The following is a 16286-nucleotide window of genomic DNA, read 5'->3' as shown; positions in this document are numbered from 1 at the left end:
GGCAGATATACTCAAACATACTACTACTGCCTGTAAAGCATGGGAACTGGTAGTTTTCTGTTCAGTAGCTGATGTGCAACACTTTTTGCATGCATGCATCATTTCCTGTGTATATAGCCTACTATGCATATGGGAAAGATGGGGGACACTTCCACCAGCAGTGAAAACTATCAAGAAGTTGTAACATACAGAAGAACTTTTATCAGATAAATGCAGATATATTGAATAGTTTACTAAAATGACAGAGTTATCAAATTAGTTTACACTTTACAATAATGTCACGGTGAGAAATACACTTAAGTAACATAAATTGAGGGAATATGCAGCTTTCTAAACAGGAAGGTGAAGTGATTAGTAGTAATCAAGTTGTATTGTATTCACACACACATACACTGTCACCTGACTGAATAAAAAAATATCCAAAAGTGATGTTTAATCAAAGTAAAAATTATTTCAGGAGCACAATAAAAAACAAATACGGTGTATACATCATATATAAATAATCTGGAAACAGTGAATGAAGGAGCGTAGTGGCAAGTGTGGTGGTGGTGTGAGTTCACGTGACTTCATATTTCTCTCGCGATATTTTGTGGAGCTTCCTGACCGCTGGAAACATGGCAGACGAGCACGGACGGAAATGGGACCGCTGTCTTGCAGATACAGCCGTGAAAACAGGTTAATGTCTTTTCATACATGTAATGTAATCATTTAACGCCGTCATTAGGCATTCTGCAGAATAATACACCTGGTAAATAAGCTGCGCTACAGGTCAAGGTTGCAGTCGAGGTCCTTTTCTACGGGACATTTGGGTGACCATGCTGGGACAGTTTACTGAGGTCAAGTGTAAACTTGCCCGCTAAATGGATAAAAGTAGCACTACCTGTTTTGTTATTTTGGGGCATTATGATTAGATAACACCACATAAGCCTTTGGATACAAGCTGGGGTGTGTGTTTTGATTAACAGACTGTACAAAGTCACTGGTGGAGAAACAGTATGGAGGGTGTATTACAGCCGTAAAGGATAATTCTGTCTACTTTCAGCCTGAGACTAATTTTCCCGATTCCCAGGCTGTCTCATCTCTCCCCCCTCTCTCTATCACCCACACATAAATATTTTACAGTTAAATAGCAGCAAGGAGCATAACGACCCGACTCTGGAGTTCATACTTTTCTAGCCCTTAAAACTAAATCATGTCTCAAATGGCTTTGCAAATGCAAACATACAGGGTACAAAATAACAAGCACCTGCTTTGTTGGGACTGTCAGAGGTGCAAATTCAACTCAGACCACATCCACACTAAGCTGGGTAAATCTGAAAACTCCTTCCACACTAAAATACGTTATTGTTTTCCAAAAAGTCAACACTAAAATGCAAAGCCAGCCTTTTCAGATTTATCTGGAGAGACTGTTTAAAAAAAAAAAAAGCAAATAGCAAATACTTTAAAGCCAGTGTTTTTAAGCCAGTGTTGGTGATGGTCTGCTTGTTACCAGTGTTCCAGTTTGTTGAAGCACTTTTCCATTCTTGTTTGGCATTTTATGGTATGAGTTTTGAGTCCTTTCCAGTTATTCAAGCACCAACTAGCACCAGCAGTTCAGACACCAACTGGAAAGTTGAAACAAAACATCAACCTATAAAATCTGAAGTACCTTTATGGGCTTTGATCCAGGAATAAATTAACCTTACATAATTTTTGATTGATTTGACCAAAGGCAGCGGTAAGCTAACATGTTAGCATGGCACGAAGAGGACAAACACCATAACAACCCTGATCAACAAATAAAGTCTACATTTAAAATTATATTTGAGATATTTTGCTAAATTTGGCCCTTTATCAGCAGGAAGAGAAGTCGTGAAAGTCATCTCACACTGAAAACAGCAAACATATAACAACATGTACTTTAATTTTAAATTTAATATTTATGAACTTTACGGCAAAAGAAGAATACACAGTACGAAACAGTTCACAACAGACATGTTTAAATGTACTGCCCAAACCATCTGTTAAGTAACAACATAAATTAGGGTTTTTTCCTTAATACTGTAATATTAAAATTAATAGATGTTTTGGTTTCCTCCATTGGCTCTGGCCTTCACTCAACCAGTCAGAGCTGATGAAACAGGGTTGAGGAGATCACCATGGGGTCTTTGTGCAGGAGTTTATCTGTGGTATCTGGAACAGTGTTGGTCCAGCACTCAAATACTTAGACTGGCAAACAATCTGTCCCAAAAGACACATAATGACGACAACTTCGGCACAATAAAATATGTTTCTTGTTGGGAGGAAAAACATCTGAATCGTGGCATTTCTTTGAGCTCACTCGGTAAACTGGCAGCTGTGCCAAGGTGTCTCTTGTAGCCAGAGAAACTCTGCGGCATATGTTCTGCTCAGGCGGTTGTTTAAAAGTGTTTTTGTTAGTCCTAACAATCAATAATCGTTCAGGAAGATATCGTTTAGTCTATTTTGTGTCTCATTGTGTAAGTGTGTTAACGACTCCTAGCTTTTTAATATAATCAATTATTAATTTTGAGACGTTTTTATAATTAGCATAAACACCACCACATAAAAGGTCAATATCTCTGCCTCTGCACTACATTTTATATTTGGTATATATTTCAGAACTTGTGTTCGTTCTGTGAACATACAGGTGGATCTTGATGGAGCTTGGGTTTTTTCCCCTACAAGATCTATGTGCTCCCTTTATGTGCTGTGTATTAACAAGACTAAGAGTCTACAGCCATGCTAGCAGCTCTGTGAGGCTGCACTTAGGCACAGCAGTGCTTTGAACTAAATGCTAACGTTAAGGCAACAAGCTTCTGTAACCCCCTACACCTTCACGTGTACAACCAATTGTAACACTATGAATACTTGAGACTGACTGAAAGTGTGCTCTGTGTCTCCTCACTCTCTGACGGCCAGCTTTTCATCCCGGCTTCGAGTGTGAATGTTCAGAACAACTATAAACACTTTCGCCTTCTGACAAACCAGTTATTTTCCAGCACAACCTGGCCCTCGGTACGCTAACATGCTCATAATGACAATGCTAGCATGCTGATGTTTAGCAGGTATAATGTTTACCATGTTCACCATCTTAGCATTTTAATAGTATGCTAACATTTGCTGTTTAGCACAAAACACAAAGTAAAGCTGAGGCCGATGGGAATGTCATTAGTTTTGCAGGTACTTAGTCATAAACCAAAGTATTGCACAAATTAAAATTTTGACCTGATAATGGCGCTAGATGACATGTCAGGGCATCACCAGAGTTATAACACATTATCCTGAGGGCACCATGAATGTGTGAACCAAATTTCATGGCAATCCATCCTACAGTTATTGAGACATTCACTAAAAACCACAAATGTCAACCTCATGGTGGCGCTACAGGAAAGTTCAGGGGATCAGTAAAGTCAGTAGGATTCATCCTCTTGGGAATATTAATGTCTGTACAAAATGTCATGGCAGTCCATCCTATAGATGTCGAGATATTTCAGTCAGGACCAAAGTGGATGGAGTGACCAACAAACAGACTGACTTTGCCATGCCTTGGACCATGCTGCCAGCATGGCTACAAACTGGAAATGAAAATAGTTGAGCTGCACAATTAAAAGATAATTATTTATATTACTTCATAGTAATGATACCTAGTCATGTTTGCTAAGATTTATTTCATTTGAGCTGTACAAATCCTATTCAGTGTCCTCTCCGACACACAGAAACATTAGTTCTACAAAGAAATGTGCCGTCGCAAGTCAAAGTTGCAATGTTGAGCAAAAGACATTTGCCAGAGTTATACTACTCAAGTTGTATTTTTAACTAAATTCACAAAATGACTATCATTGAAAATGAAGGTCTCCATTGATGCCTTTTCCAAAAAATACTTGAAGTAATGAACAAATGAATAACAATACACTTACCAGCTCTGGACTTTATTTTCTGGCAAAACCAACTGAGTATTTTCTGGCCTGTGGGTTATACATTTCATTTTACTCCAGCACAAATGTTTTTGTTATAATCCATCCCCCTTGGAGATGTCCAGACATAGAGAGAGGATGCCAAAATGAGATGCTGATCTGCCCTCATATTTTGCCAATGCTTTTACTGTATTACTGTCAGTGGAAAATCAGAGGCTTCAGAAATGCTCTGGCTGAAGAGCAAAGAAAGACTGAGGCTGCAACAGACGGAGAACCTTAAATTTAACTAAATCTTTGCTTGAAATGGATGCAGAGGACAATGATTTGTTGTTGATCTGTACTGATAATGAGGGTGTGCGGGCTCTTTTGTGGTCTTGTTTGACATTTGTAAGTTGTGTAATAGAGAACAGTCTGGGGGTTCAGGCAAATCGGTCATGCCGCATAGCTCGCTGAATCCAATTAAGAGTCGGAGGGGCCCAAATGGCTGTTTTTATGTGTTTTCTGTGCTGGCTGGCCTGCAGTTGGGTGTGGTGTGGCCTGCAGCGAGGTGAAGTTAAGCGCAAAAACACATTCCTTCTCAAGATCCCACAGATCTGAGCACTTCTAACAACTTAGCCAACTCTTGTGCCACTGACCTTCTGCTTGACCATACTGGGTCAAGACATCGCTTACCTGCATACGTGTGCACTCTTTGACCTATCACCTCTCCTGCCCTCTGCCTCATGGACACTGTTGTTGCTCCTTTTAACTCATCTCCCCCTCTCTTGCACCCCTTTTACTGTTTTCTTTCTTTCTTGGACGTTTGAGCTCTTGCTGCTTTTTCTCTTCCTCTCTTTTCCTAATGAGCAATGTCTTGCTAAGTTATGCTGTTCACCAACTCTTGCATCAGACATAATAGCGGCACCCCACTGTCCTCATTACAACAGATTTACATCTATGCCAGCCAGTTTTTATACTGGATCAGACGTGATCACATTACCTCGGTATTAAAGTCAAATCATCTGGATGTGTAGTTTAATCACGCCACTCATACTTTCTTTTTTTCTTCCTCTTTGCAGTAACTGGCCTTGGTGTGGGCATTGTGTTCTCCGTCCTTCTCTTTAAACGTAAGTTTCTTAAGGTAAACTGGTAAATGCAGGTTTTTTTGGAAGCAGTACTTTAAAACGTCATTTATGGGTGAATGTTTTTCTCCCCCAGGTCGCACGTGGCCTGTCACATTTGGTTCAGGTTTGGGGCTGGGCATGGGATACGCCAACTGCCAGCATGACTTTAGGTCACCATACCTGATTCATGGCCACATGGTTAAGGTGAGTACAGAGGGTAAAATGTATTGGTTGTTATATGTTTGTGACACACTCATGCTACATGATTTTTTTTCTGTGTTAATTTACAGGACCAGTAGTGAAGGACTAAAGATAAAGAGGATTTGCCATGAAGTTGATCATCTGTTTTTGTGTTGTCCTTGTTATTTTGCTGCTTGATTCAGTCCTGGCACTAATGTCCAACGATGCCCACATTGTGTTTATCAAAGGGCAGTCAATGTATATTTAATAAAGTGAATACGGATAACTCTCTCTCTTTCTCTCTCTGTTTTTCTGTGTGCATGTTTGAGAAAATTGAAATGTGGTTTGGGGGTGGGCGGTAATTTTGTGTGTTAATGAGCTGGGAGACTAGAACTCCTGCTGTTTTGGAATGAGGGCCAGGTTCAGCATCTGCAGCCCGGTTAGCGAGTGGGAGGATGAAAAGTTGCACAGAATGATGAAATAAAGAAAATACAGTTGGTGGAAGGAAACTAATACTAGTGTTGAAAGAGACTAGAAAGTTATGATTGCATACATTTGTGTGACATGAACCATGTCATATACATGGTTATCAGCAACCAGGTTCTCTATAGATGTACGTTTCTTTGAATACCATGAATGGGTAGATTCCTCTCTGAAGACAGGGAAGTAACCCAGTCTGATTTTCACTCGCGCTAGTGCAAGCATATGCACAGTATTTCATGGTTTGTAGTCCTGTTTTAAGTTGCGTGAGTTGGACAAGAGCGTTTGCTGTGACCGTGAGTGTTTTCATCACAGGGAGTTGGAAAAGCACACGTCTCCGTATCAGGAGGAATCTCTTGCGTCTTGTGTATTCGTTGGCTGTGTGTCTGTTTCGCGAGATTGTTTTGAGTGTGATTGATCACTTATGTGTGGTTGCATGGGCCTGCTAAGAGAGAAGAGGGATTGTATGTGTGAGCATGTGCACGCGCACACATTTACCCAGCCCCCTGGTGAAGCAGAATCCGTGGAATGCAGAGGAATGCCATTTCTGGACTGGAGCTCAGTCTTATTACAAACAGGTGAGCTCTGCACTTTGCACTCTGAACATCACACATGGTTTACACTTTCACATCAAAGAAAACACTGGCGGATGTACGCTCTCTCTGTTACACACACACACTCACATTTTCCCTCTCCATCGCATAACAGTTTTCTCAGCAATGTAAGCACATAATGAGCAATGTCAGAAATGAAGCCATGTCACTCGTCCCCTGTCCATTAAAATATTTGTTTGCAAGTGAAGCGTGAAACAGATAGGGGTGCTTATGGACACAAGCCAGGCTAAACACCTGTAAGCAAGGCTGCACTGATAGGATAAAGTGCAGGAATGGGGTGTGTGTGTGTGTGTGTGTGTGTGTGTGTGTGTGTGTGTGTGTGTGTGTGTGTGTGTGTGTGTGTGTGTGTGTGTGTGTGTGTGTGTGTGTGTGTGTGTGTGAGAGAGAGAGGGGGGGACCAGTGACACAGCTGTGGTGTAATAGGGTAGCCAAAACCCATAGGCCATACCTGTATGTGCCTGTCTGAAACATTCTCTGTGATGAATAATATGTACCATGCAACTTAATCACATTTGTTCATCTAATGGCTCAAAACTGTTCAGTCAGTGTTGGTGAATGTCTGGCATGAAATATAAGACCAGACCTGTCATGTGTGCTGCTGCATGACTCCAGCTTGGAGCTGCTGCTGCTGATGTTGCCTTAAAAAGCCAATGAGCCTGATGCTACCAGAGGTGGAATTTAAATAAACTGATTTAACTACTCTACTTGAGAACAATTTTGAGTCACATGCACTTTACATTTCATTTTGTGCAACTATATAATGTTCAGATGGAAATATTTTACTCTTTGCTCCACTGCAGCACATTTACAGCTATTCCTTATGTTTTTGCAGTTAAAGCTTTTACATAATAACTAATGAAATATGACACATTGCTGTAGTTCAAACTATCCATCAGTAGGTTGTGGCCATATGAAGTAGTTAGACTTGGCACCATGTTGACCAGTCTCAACCAGTGGTGGAGGAAGTATCCGGATCTTTTACTTCAGTAAAAGTAGCAGTACCACACAGTAAAAATACTCAACTACAAGTAAAAGTCTGGCAAAATGAAAATGTTGATGAAAGTATTAGCAGCAACTTATAGGTATCAAAAGTAAAAGTACGCAATGCAGAAAAATGCCCCCTGTGCTTCTTATACTATTATTTCATTAGATTATTATTACTGATTATTAATGTGTATTGAGTATTAATGTGTAAGTAGGATTTTACTGCTGTAGTCTTTCGAGGTGGAGCTAATTTTAACTGGCTACTTTATATACTGTTGGGTAGTTTAATGTACAATGCAATGTATTTTATAATCTGATCATATGTTTTGTATGTATGTAAAGTAACCATAACTGTCAAATACATGTAGTGGAGTCAAACGTACAACACGTCCCCCTGAAATGCAGTGGTAGAAGTATAAAGACATAAAATGGAATTACTGAAGTAAAGTACAGGTATTTTAAATTTGTACTTAAGTGCATCACCTGAGTTAATGTACCTACACACAAGTCCGTATAATACTATTAGGCTACTTTTGTGCATTTTGCTTCTCGTGCTTTTGGACTTTTACAGAACTTATAAGGGAGTATAATTTAACATTGTGGTGTGTGTATTGGCTATTTTTCCTTGAGGATCTGAATACTTCTTTCCCCACTGAATGCTACTGTCAGTAGTTTTGAGGCAGAAAAGGCACTGACATTTACCAGTAGCTGACCTGGGCATCATATTCCACAGCTCAAATGGTAGGCCCCATATTCTCATTTCCATAGGATTTTAAAGGAGCCGACTCACAGGTCAGCAAATCCAGGGGACATTATTCCTTTCAGCAACTCATGAGTCTGTCAGTGGTTTCACTCCAAATATACAGAGGCTCCTTAATCAGATCAAGTTGTCATGAGGTTATTGTTAAGTACATGCTATTTATATCATTTCAACTTCCTAAAGGTGCTTTTAATGCTGAGGAAAAAGTGTTAAAGAAAATGGATCATAGCGTTGATTCACATCTGTTTTCCAGTTGCGTTGCATTGCCATAATGTTATTATTGTTTAAATTTTATAATCTCAAAACACATGTTAGTAAAGTAATGCCAGATGTATGTGCAAAGTTAACACATGGCCGTAAATATGCCCTGTTTGTGTAATCTTGTTATATTTGCATTTGTGTCCTGTAAATCTGATCTGCGGTCTCGCCTCGCTCCTACTTAGGGAAACGTTTGAAACCTTCCCAACAGTTTCCCTCCCTCCCCGTTTTCTTTCGTCCAGAAACGGCACAGCAGGACCCCTGTCTGAGGGCTCAACCGCGCCTAACCCCTGCTACAGAGTTTTACAACAAAAGGCAACAACTTGGAAAGTGTTTTTCAGTGGAGTTACATGGGAATTTAACCCCGGACGGGAGGAGAACAAAGGGGAGGGACGGTCTGAGCTGATGGACTTGGAGATGAGATAGCGCTCATAATCTCCCCCATCTCCCCATCCTTCCCCGCCGGACGGACGGTTCTTATTCTTTCCGGATGATGTAACTGTTTTATGACAGACTGGGCTCGGATTTATCCTCGCCGCGCACGAAGTGCTCATATTTTCCTTTAATTATCAGCGCACGGTGATATCCGACTGCAAGCCGCATCCTCTGGTTTTAGGAGCCCGTGTCCAGGTTTCGGTGAGGGGGCTCAGCTCAGCGGGACGTTGCGCAGTGCTCAGCGGGCTGTTCCCCGGGGTCGGTGAGCGGTGGTAAGTGTGTCAACTATGACCGCTGTTGGGTCTCGTTACTCAGAAAGTATGTCATTACTCGTTATTGGTTTGAAAAGTAACGTTATCAGTACTCTTGTTACTGTAGCTAATCACCCCCCGAGAGCTGCTATCCAACGTGTTACGGTACTTTTTCTACTAGCTAGGTGACTCTTCATCCGTTAGTTAGCTTACTAACGTTACACTTGTGAAAAATGACGGTTGCAACCTCTCCCACTTTCCGAAGTAACTCGAGTAAAAACACAGCGATCTTAAAATCACTTTTTCCTAAACTATATGGCTAAATTGAAATGGATAGTGTGATAAATAAAAGAAAGCCATCTCTTTAGCCGTTAAACAGAACTTGAGAGAACTAACTGGCATTAACGTTACGTTACGTTACGCTACTGTATATGAAACAGTAACTACTTCGTTACTGTAACGCGTTCGCGTTACCACTTTAACGCTAACATCCACACGTTGCCTAGTCTGTAGTGTTTAAAGAAAGTAGCCCGAACTCTTGAAGTCTGTCCAAAAAAAAGAAGCAGATATATATTTATTAAACCAAGTCCTTCCCCCTCACAACAGCACATCCCAGCTGCCCCTTTATCTTTTATATCGATACGCAATAGCTAAGGAGAGCTCTATTGATTCTTGTAGACGGGGTTACTTGTGTCAGAGGCATATGGAAGTGCTGAAAAGTGTGTAAAGGAGCCGACGTGGGTGACCACTGGACACTTTTTTATAAGCAGCAGGAGAAAACGATTTTGTAGGTTGTAAATGACGTGACTGGTTGAGGCATTTTTAAAGGAGAGTGAAACAGAGCAGAGGACAGACTTGGTAGGCTATTAGAGTCAGGTGGTATGGAGCAGACATTTGCATCCCTCCTCCATTGTACTGTCTCTTTTGGGACAATATGAACCCAGTGTAATGTTGTTCTCTCTGCAGCTGGTGATTCAGATAATTAGGAAGTTGTCTCTTTTAATCATTAAAATGAGCCAAACGTGATAACTGGACAAAATTTGAAGCACAGGGACCTCTGGGTTTCAAGCTGCTAATCACCAGGAAGTTGTCAGTCCACATCTGCAGGGATATGCTAAATTCAGATTTCATATTAACTGTAAAACCAGACAATATGGGACCAGTAGACATCAGAAAACATCAAGAGATTTTGTGCCTACTCTTTTGAGTGTGTGTCTTTGTCCGGAACAAGGTTAACAGAGCGGTAACATGCTGTGGTTTTCTGCCCCTTTAGGTGCAGTCATGTGGCAGAGGATTCAGATTTGCTGCGCACTGTTTGCACTGTATTCAGCGGCACCGCCTGCACACATCAACCGTCTGGCGCTGTTCCCTGACAAGAGCGCCTGGTGCGAAGCCAAGAACATCACACAGATAGTTGGGCACACGGGATGTCAGCCTCGCTCTATTCAAAACAGGTCAGGATGAAGGCCCTCTCTGTCTCTCTCTCTCACTCTGTCCGACAATCTCTCTGCATAATCCAGAAATGTCTAGATGTCAATAAGTTGCATCTTCAGAGTTATGCCTCATTCAGTTTGTAGGCCACAATGGGGTCGGCACTGACAAAGTTTAGTACTTCAACTTAAAGTACCACACTAGTGATTTTGCATGTTACAGTCAGTTTACTACAAACACATATATTTCATGCTTTTACCAGCTATGATTTTAAACATACAACAGTATTTTATATTTTTGTATTTTTCTACCTTACAGGAAGTAATTGGTTTCCATTAAATTCAGTTAACTTGAAATTAATGTTAATCAGTGGCTGCTTGCATGGTTAGAAAACTGCATTTAAAAATCAAAGATTCCTTGGACAACTGCAGGCACTGATATTAAAGGACAACGCTGGCGAAATTCATGTGTTTCTTATTGTCAACAAATCCCATGAAAAGACAAAAAACAGCAGTTTGTTTGTGTGTGTCTCGCAATACTTTCTGACTTTCTGACTGTCTGTGGCATTCAGCCCACTGGCTCCTACTGAAGACTTAAAACCTTTATGACTATATTCTTTCATTTTAAAGAGAGGCTAAATAAAAACAACAAAGCTGAAACAGCTGGGCGCTGTAGTTTCTAGCAAACAATACTCAAACAGGAGTAAATAGTGCATTTATTGGGGATTATTTTCAGCCGCAGATTTATTACTCTAGTGAGTATTTACAGCAGCAGGACAGTTTATGTGGAATCGTCTCAAAATAAACTACAGTGTGCCCATGTTCATGTTAATGAAGGAACAAGTCACCCAGTGCAAAAATGTGGCTCAGTGATGTGATTTTAATAATTTTTTTGGAAAACAATGGAGGAATTAGCTATTTCAGGCTTTGGCGACACAGAAAATACTTGTTAGAAGGATCACTTCATTGTTTGTGTTGTTCTTTTAATGGTATTTGTTGACAATAAGAAAAAAATAGAATAACACCAGGCTTACCCTTTATTTAAGTGTGCCTGATCTGTTGTCAATGGACAAAACATGCAAATATAACGCTGTTGCCCTTACAAACAATTTATTTACGGCCTTCAAGTTACTTGATTGAAAGAATACAGTTTGGTTAAAGTTCATTAGTTATTCTAGTAAAGCTCACACAGGAAACATTGATATGCATTCTTCCCTACGTTTTACACACTGCTTCTCATGTTTAATAGTGTTTGGGGAAGGGCACATTCTCATCATCTTAATCATGTTTTTCATTTATAATCAGAAGTTGAATCACCTAACATTTATGAATAACAAGTCTCTATTTTGTGATTGTTTGTTTGGCCTGAGGCTACCAGGCATCCACAGTTCTTTCTTACACAGGCAACACCGCACAGTTGAATCAAACACGTCGTGTCCGTAGGCACAATGAAAATAATGCATTCTGTCCTCCTCGCAGAGCTTGTCTGGGCCAGTGTTTCAGTTACAGCGTCCCCAACACGTTCCCACAGTCAACGGAGTCTCTGGTGCACTGTGACTCCTGCATGCCTGCCCAGACTCAGTGGGAAGTGGTAAGAGTTATTGCACATTAGCTCACGTAGCGAGCACACGACAACACTGACTTGTCAAACTCACACACAAGCCACTAGTTTCCAACATGAAAGATGGCAATCACTGTTGACTGGCGAACACAGAGCAGGAGAAGAAAAAACATAAATGTAGGATTTTGAATAGATTCCTGTCACAATTTCTGCGGTTCCCTATGAACCTTAAACCTGTGTTTTATATTCCTCTGGAGTTCATTGTCCCTCTCAGCCAGAAGGAATCCAGTCGACAACAAAGGCTTAGCAGTGAGGTGTATGTAGTTTGGAAAGCTGCCAATTAGGCTAGGCTGGTGGGACCGCAGGTGAGAACGCCTCATGTTTCAGTGGAAAACATTGTATCTCTTAGAGTGAACTGCTTTTACATGATAGATTCATTTATTTTCTTTGTATTTTTGTTGCACGAGAAAGGCCAGAGAAAGTGCATTTACTGTCTCACCTTCCTTCTAATTATCTGGAAATAGATGTTTATGTCTGGTTATGATTGTTGTTGCAGGACTTTAAACAAAATTCAGTTTGAAACAAAACAAAGTCCGTTCTCATGAAAGAGGATACTGCTCCATGCTGGTTTGGCACTTGTGGTAGATCTTGATAAAATAGCTGAATGATCATTTTCGATGGGTAATGAAAACAGTGAGGGGAAGTTGCGTGAGGTCTAGACTGCTCGAAGAGCTTGTGCAACACTGAGGTTTGCAGGGGGTTTGTATATTTTTTGTTAATTTTATATTCATGTATTTCCCAATATTTCTTTATTCCTCTTAAAATACAATCATGGCAGTTTCTTATCATGAGACCACAACAATCTTTAACAAAGCAAAAAACACAACACTAAGGTATAATAATCTGATGGCAGGTGGGACCAAACACACACACACACACACACACACACACACACACACACACACACACACACACACACATCCATCCACCCACATATAGCAGTATGTACATATTGTAAAAATAAGATTTCCTTACAAGGAAAGGTAGTAATAAAAGGGAACAAAATGTCTTTGTGAATATGTAATAAGTAAATAAATCAACAAATACAAATAAAATAAGTAAAAATGGAAAATAACCAAATAAATATTCCCTCTCCTTACCAAGTTAACAGTAGTTTAGTGTCAGTTTCACTCACTCATTTATGTTCTCACACCATTTACAGTACAAATATATATAATAACAACAAAAACAACATACTCCTACACCCTTAGGAGCCCTCCGTGGTTACAGAGCCACTTATTGAATTTATATTTTTTTGTTCAGAATATTTTTTTATTTAATTTATAAAGGATATAATATAGTTCTCCCACCTTAAGTGTTTTTAATTTGTTTTATATGCTTTGTTTTGTAGGGCGGGAAAGAAAGTATCGTTAGGATTCAGAACTAACTTCAACTTATCCTGAAGGACATTCAGTTTGCAGGCAGGCGTTAAACATACAGGTCACAGGAATACAATGATGAATGTATATGAAAAGTAATGAGTAAAAATAGAACATTAAAAAAATAAATATACTTATAAAAAGTAAATAACAGCAGGGGATCAAGCCAAAAATTGAAGCACTATTACCATTCAGTATATAACAAAGTGGAAGATTTAAGCCCAAGGTCAAATATAGAGCCAAATAAAGTTCAGTTCCTGTTAGGATAAAGTGCAGGTGTGCTCTAGGTAGGGTTGCAGCGGTATGAGATTTTCACGGTACGATAACCATCTCAGAACATTTCACGTTATCACGGTATCATGATATTACACAATTACTATTATTATTATTGGTTACAATGACCTTAAAGGAATGAAAACAGAGGGGCGTTTTTTTTTTGGTTAAACAAACACTTTATTATAATTTCACAAAATATTATGTCCTGACAGGCATGAAACTTGATATAAACTTGAAATGTAGTTTTAATTAAAAAAAAAACTCTGATACTGTAGAATTCAATACCGCAGATAAGCAAATGTACATGGTATGATAACCTTCAATTTTCATGCCACGGTTACCGCTGCAACTCTATCTCTAGGTCACTGAGAGTACATATGGTTTGACAAACCAGCACAAATCCAGTAGCCTTTGACCAAAGCACTCAACTCTGTGTGTGTGTGTGTGTGTGTGTGTGTGTGTGTGTGTGTGTGTGTGTGTGTGTGTGTGTGTGTGTGTGTGTGTGTGTGTGTGTGTGTGTGAACAGGTGACTCTGGAGTGCCCGGGCAGTGAAGAGTCTCCTCGTGTGGACAAGCTGGTGGAGAGGATCTTCCACTGTAGCTGCCAGTCCTGCAGTAAGGAAGGTGCCCAGGAGGGGGCGGTGATGCAGCTGTATCCAGCAGACAACATCCTGGACGCTCCGTCTTTATCCGACACCCTCAGCGGCGCTCAGTCTCATCCTCTGCCCCCTTCAGACACACACTCTAACAAGCATGCTCATCCACACAAAGACCATCACACACTACCGCATACATCAGACGGAGGGTAGGCCCGTCATTGGTCTGACTCTTTTTGTCACTTTGCTCATCTCTTCCGCCCTCTCTACTCTCCTCCACACCAATGTACCAATCTGTAGTATTGTAAAGGCACTTTGAAATATGACTTCACTTTGTGTTTGAAAAGTTTCTCTAAAGGCGTGCACACACACACACACACACACACACACACACACACACACACATAGACACACACTCACAAAGTCATGCTATCAGATTACACTATTGTATATAAACTCGTACAAACACGCCAGCCTATGCACTCTTTTTGTTCGCTGATTAAACATGCATATGTGTGCATCCAGATATGACTATAGTCTGTTAACAAGCTGTAGTCTCATTACTTTTAATCTGCTTTAATGCAATAAATTCTATTGTTGTGATAACTCCCCTTTTGGCTTTTGTTGTATAGTTAGCGTTCTCCTTCTCTGTCACAGTGAGTGTCCCAAGAAATGGAGTTGGAGAAAGTGTCTTTGTGCTGGACCAAAGAAATACCCACAGCTTCCTTTCAATGTTTCTAAAAATGAAGCTGTGTCTTTATTGTCATGTGGCTGCTGTGTAGGTTTGGGCCACGGCACATGGTGTTGTTTTCTTTGATCAACAACACTCCAGTCATGGACAAATATTTAATAGATGTTGGTGCCGCTTGCTGGAGCACAGAAGAGCTGCATGATGGGAAGAGACCCTGCTGTTTGCTGCTTCATTGGCCTGAATCTGATCTCACTGTGCCAGAAAGTTTAATGACACGCTGCTATGGAAAGCCACAGAGAACGTTTTACCCAGATACTTTCACGTGTTTATCCATGTTATTCATGATTTGTGCCTTTTAAAGTCCAGCTAAGGCTAATATCAAATGAGTATCTTACAAAGAGTAAGATTACAGCCTTTGTAGAACAAAATTCTCTCTTTGTATTTCTGCAGACCGTTTACTGGGCGAGATACAGTGGAGAGATAGTAACACGAAGAGGGGTTTTCTTACTGTGACTTTGGAAGATATCCACTTGATTTGGCTAACTCAGACAGCTAATTTTGTCCCCTATCTCGAACATTGGAGTCATGTTAGGAAGGGATCTCTTTACAGCCAGTATGGCGACAAATTATCACAGCAACCAATAACTCTTTCAGTGTATATACGGGCATGTGAGCATTGTATTAAGATAGACGTGAAAAAATGTGAACCAATCCTTTGAAGTACAATGTTGATTCAGAGTGGAAAAAGTACACTACAGAGGGCCAGATTCAGTTCTCTTAACTGAGGTTCAACATGGTCTAATAATTGGCACTAAACTGGAAGGAAGTTTTCTGTCTTTTTTTAAAGGGAAAGTTCACCCCAAAATCAAAAATACATATTTTTTCCTCTTACCTGAAGTCTAGATTGTTTTGGTGCGAGTTGCCGAGTTTTTGAGATATCGCTTGTAGAGATGTCTGCTTTTTTTTAAATATTATGGAACTATAATAATGAGTGACTAATAAATGAATATTTTCTTGGGTTTTCATCCAAGGAAATGCTTATGTTCCCTATACTTAGTGCTAAATTACATGGTTGTTTCCAGGAACCTTTCTCGGAAATTGTTTAGAAAATTTCAGGCCTGTAGTCTTTAATAACACTTCTATTGTGGAATGCTGACATGATGTAACTCATTACAGTAACAAGCTAACCCTAACCCTACATAATAAAGAATATGAACATTAGTAATCTAATCACATAATTACTTGATGTTGTTACTGACGATAGCACAGGTAGTAAAAGTGTCATTGTGTCAAAGATAAGGCTGCTGAAATTATG

The 16286-nt window shown here is 40.1% G+C and overlaps 2 protein-coding genes across 2 annotated transcripts; both read left to right on the top strand.

Annotated features, from left to right (window-relative positions):
* Window positions 1-543: 543 nt before the first annotated feature.
* LOC122884524 (MICOS complex subunit Mic10-like) lies at window positions 544-5488 on the top strand. The gene is made up of 4 exons (XM_044214542.1): window positions 544-675; window positions 4973-5020; window positions 5112-5221; window positions 5308-5488. Exons 1-4 carry the CDS (start codon window positions 615-617, stop codon window positions 5314-5316), a joined length of 228 nt encoding a protein of 75 aa, XP_044070477.1. The 5' UTR covers window positions 544-614; the 3' UTR covers window positions 5317-5488.
* Window positions 5489-8518: 3030 nt separating this feature from the next.
* Window positions 8519-14886, top strand: nbl1 (NBL1, DAN family BMP antagonist). The gene is made up of 4 exons (XM_044214462.1): window positions 8519-9000; window positions 10253-10433; window positions 11889-12000; window positions 14212-14886. The coding sequence occupies exons 2-4, from the start codon at window positions 10261-10263 to the stop codon at window positions 14491-14493; spliced, it is 567 nt and encodes a 188-aa protein (XP_044070397.1). The 5' UTR covers window positions 8519-9000; window positions 10253-10260; the 3' UTR covers window positions 14494-14886.
* Window positions 14887-16286: the final 1400 nt, after the last annotated feature.

This window comes from Siniperca chuatsi, linkage group LG2 (assembly GCF_020085105.1).
Source record: "Siniperca chuatsi isolate FFG_IHB_CAS linkage group LG2, ASM2008510v1, whole genome shotgun sequence".
In the NCBI taxonomy this organism is placed as follows: domain Eukaryota; kingdom Metazoa; phylum Chordata; class Actinopteri; order Centrarchiformes; family Sinipercidae; genus Siniperca; species Siniperca chuatsi.
This window is presented reverse-complemented; position numbering and strand designations above follow the sequence as displayed.

What these genes read in the sequence shown, in the direction of transcription:
- nbl1 (XM_044214462.1), top strand. Translation starts at nt 10,261, where the DNA reads ATGTGGCAGAGGATTCAGATTTGCTGCGCACTGTTTGCACTGTATTCA. An exon ending in CCTCGCTCTATTCAAAACAG is followed by an intron (nt 10,434 to 11,888) that starts GTCAGGATGAAG and finishes TCCTCCTCGCAG; the next exon opens with AGCTTGTCTGGGCCAGTGTT. An exon ending in CCCAGACTCAGTGGGAAGTG is followed by an intron (nt 12,001 to 14,211) that starts GTAAGAGTTATT and finishes GTGTGTGAACAG; the next exon opens with GTGACTCTGGAGTGCCCGGG.
- LOC122884524 (XM_044214542.1), top strand. Translation starts at nt 615, where the DNA reads ATGGCAGACGAGCACGGACGGAAATGGGACCGCTGTCTTGCAGATACA. An exon ending in AGATACAGCCGTGAAAACAG is followed by an intron (nt 676 to 4,972) that starts GTTAATGTCTTT and finishes TCCTCTTTGCAG; the next exon opens with TAACTGGCCTTGGTGTGGGC. An exon ending in CTCCGTCCTTCTCTTTAAAC is followed by an intron (nt 5,021 to 5,111) that starts GTAAGTTTCTTA and finishes TTTCTCCCCCAG; the next exon opens with GTCGCACGTGGCCTGTCACA.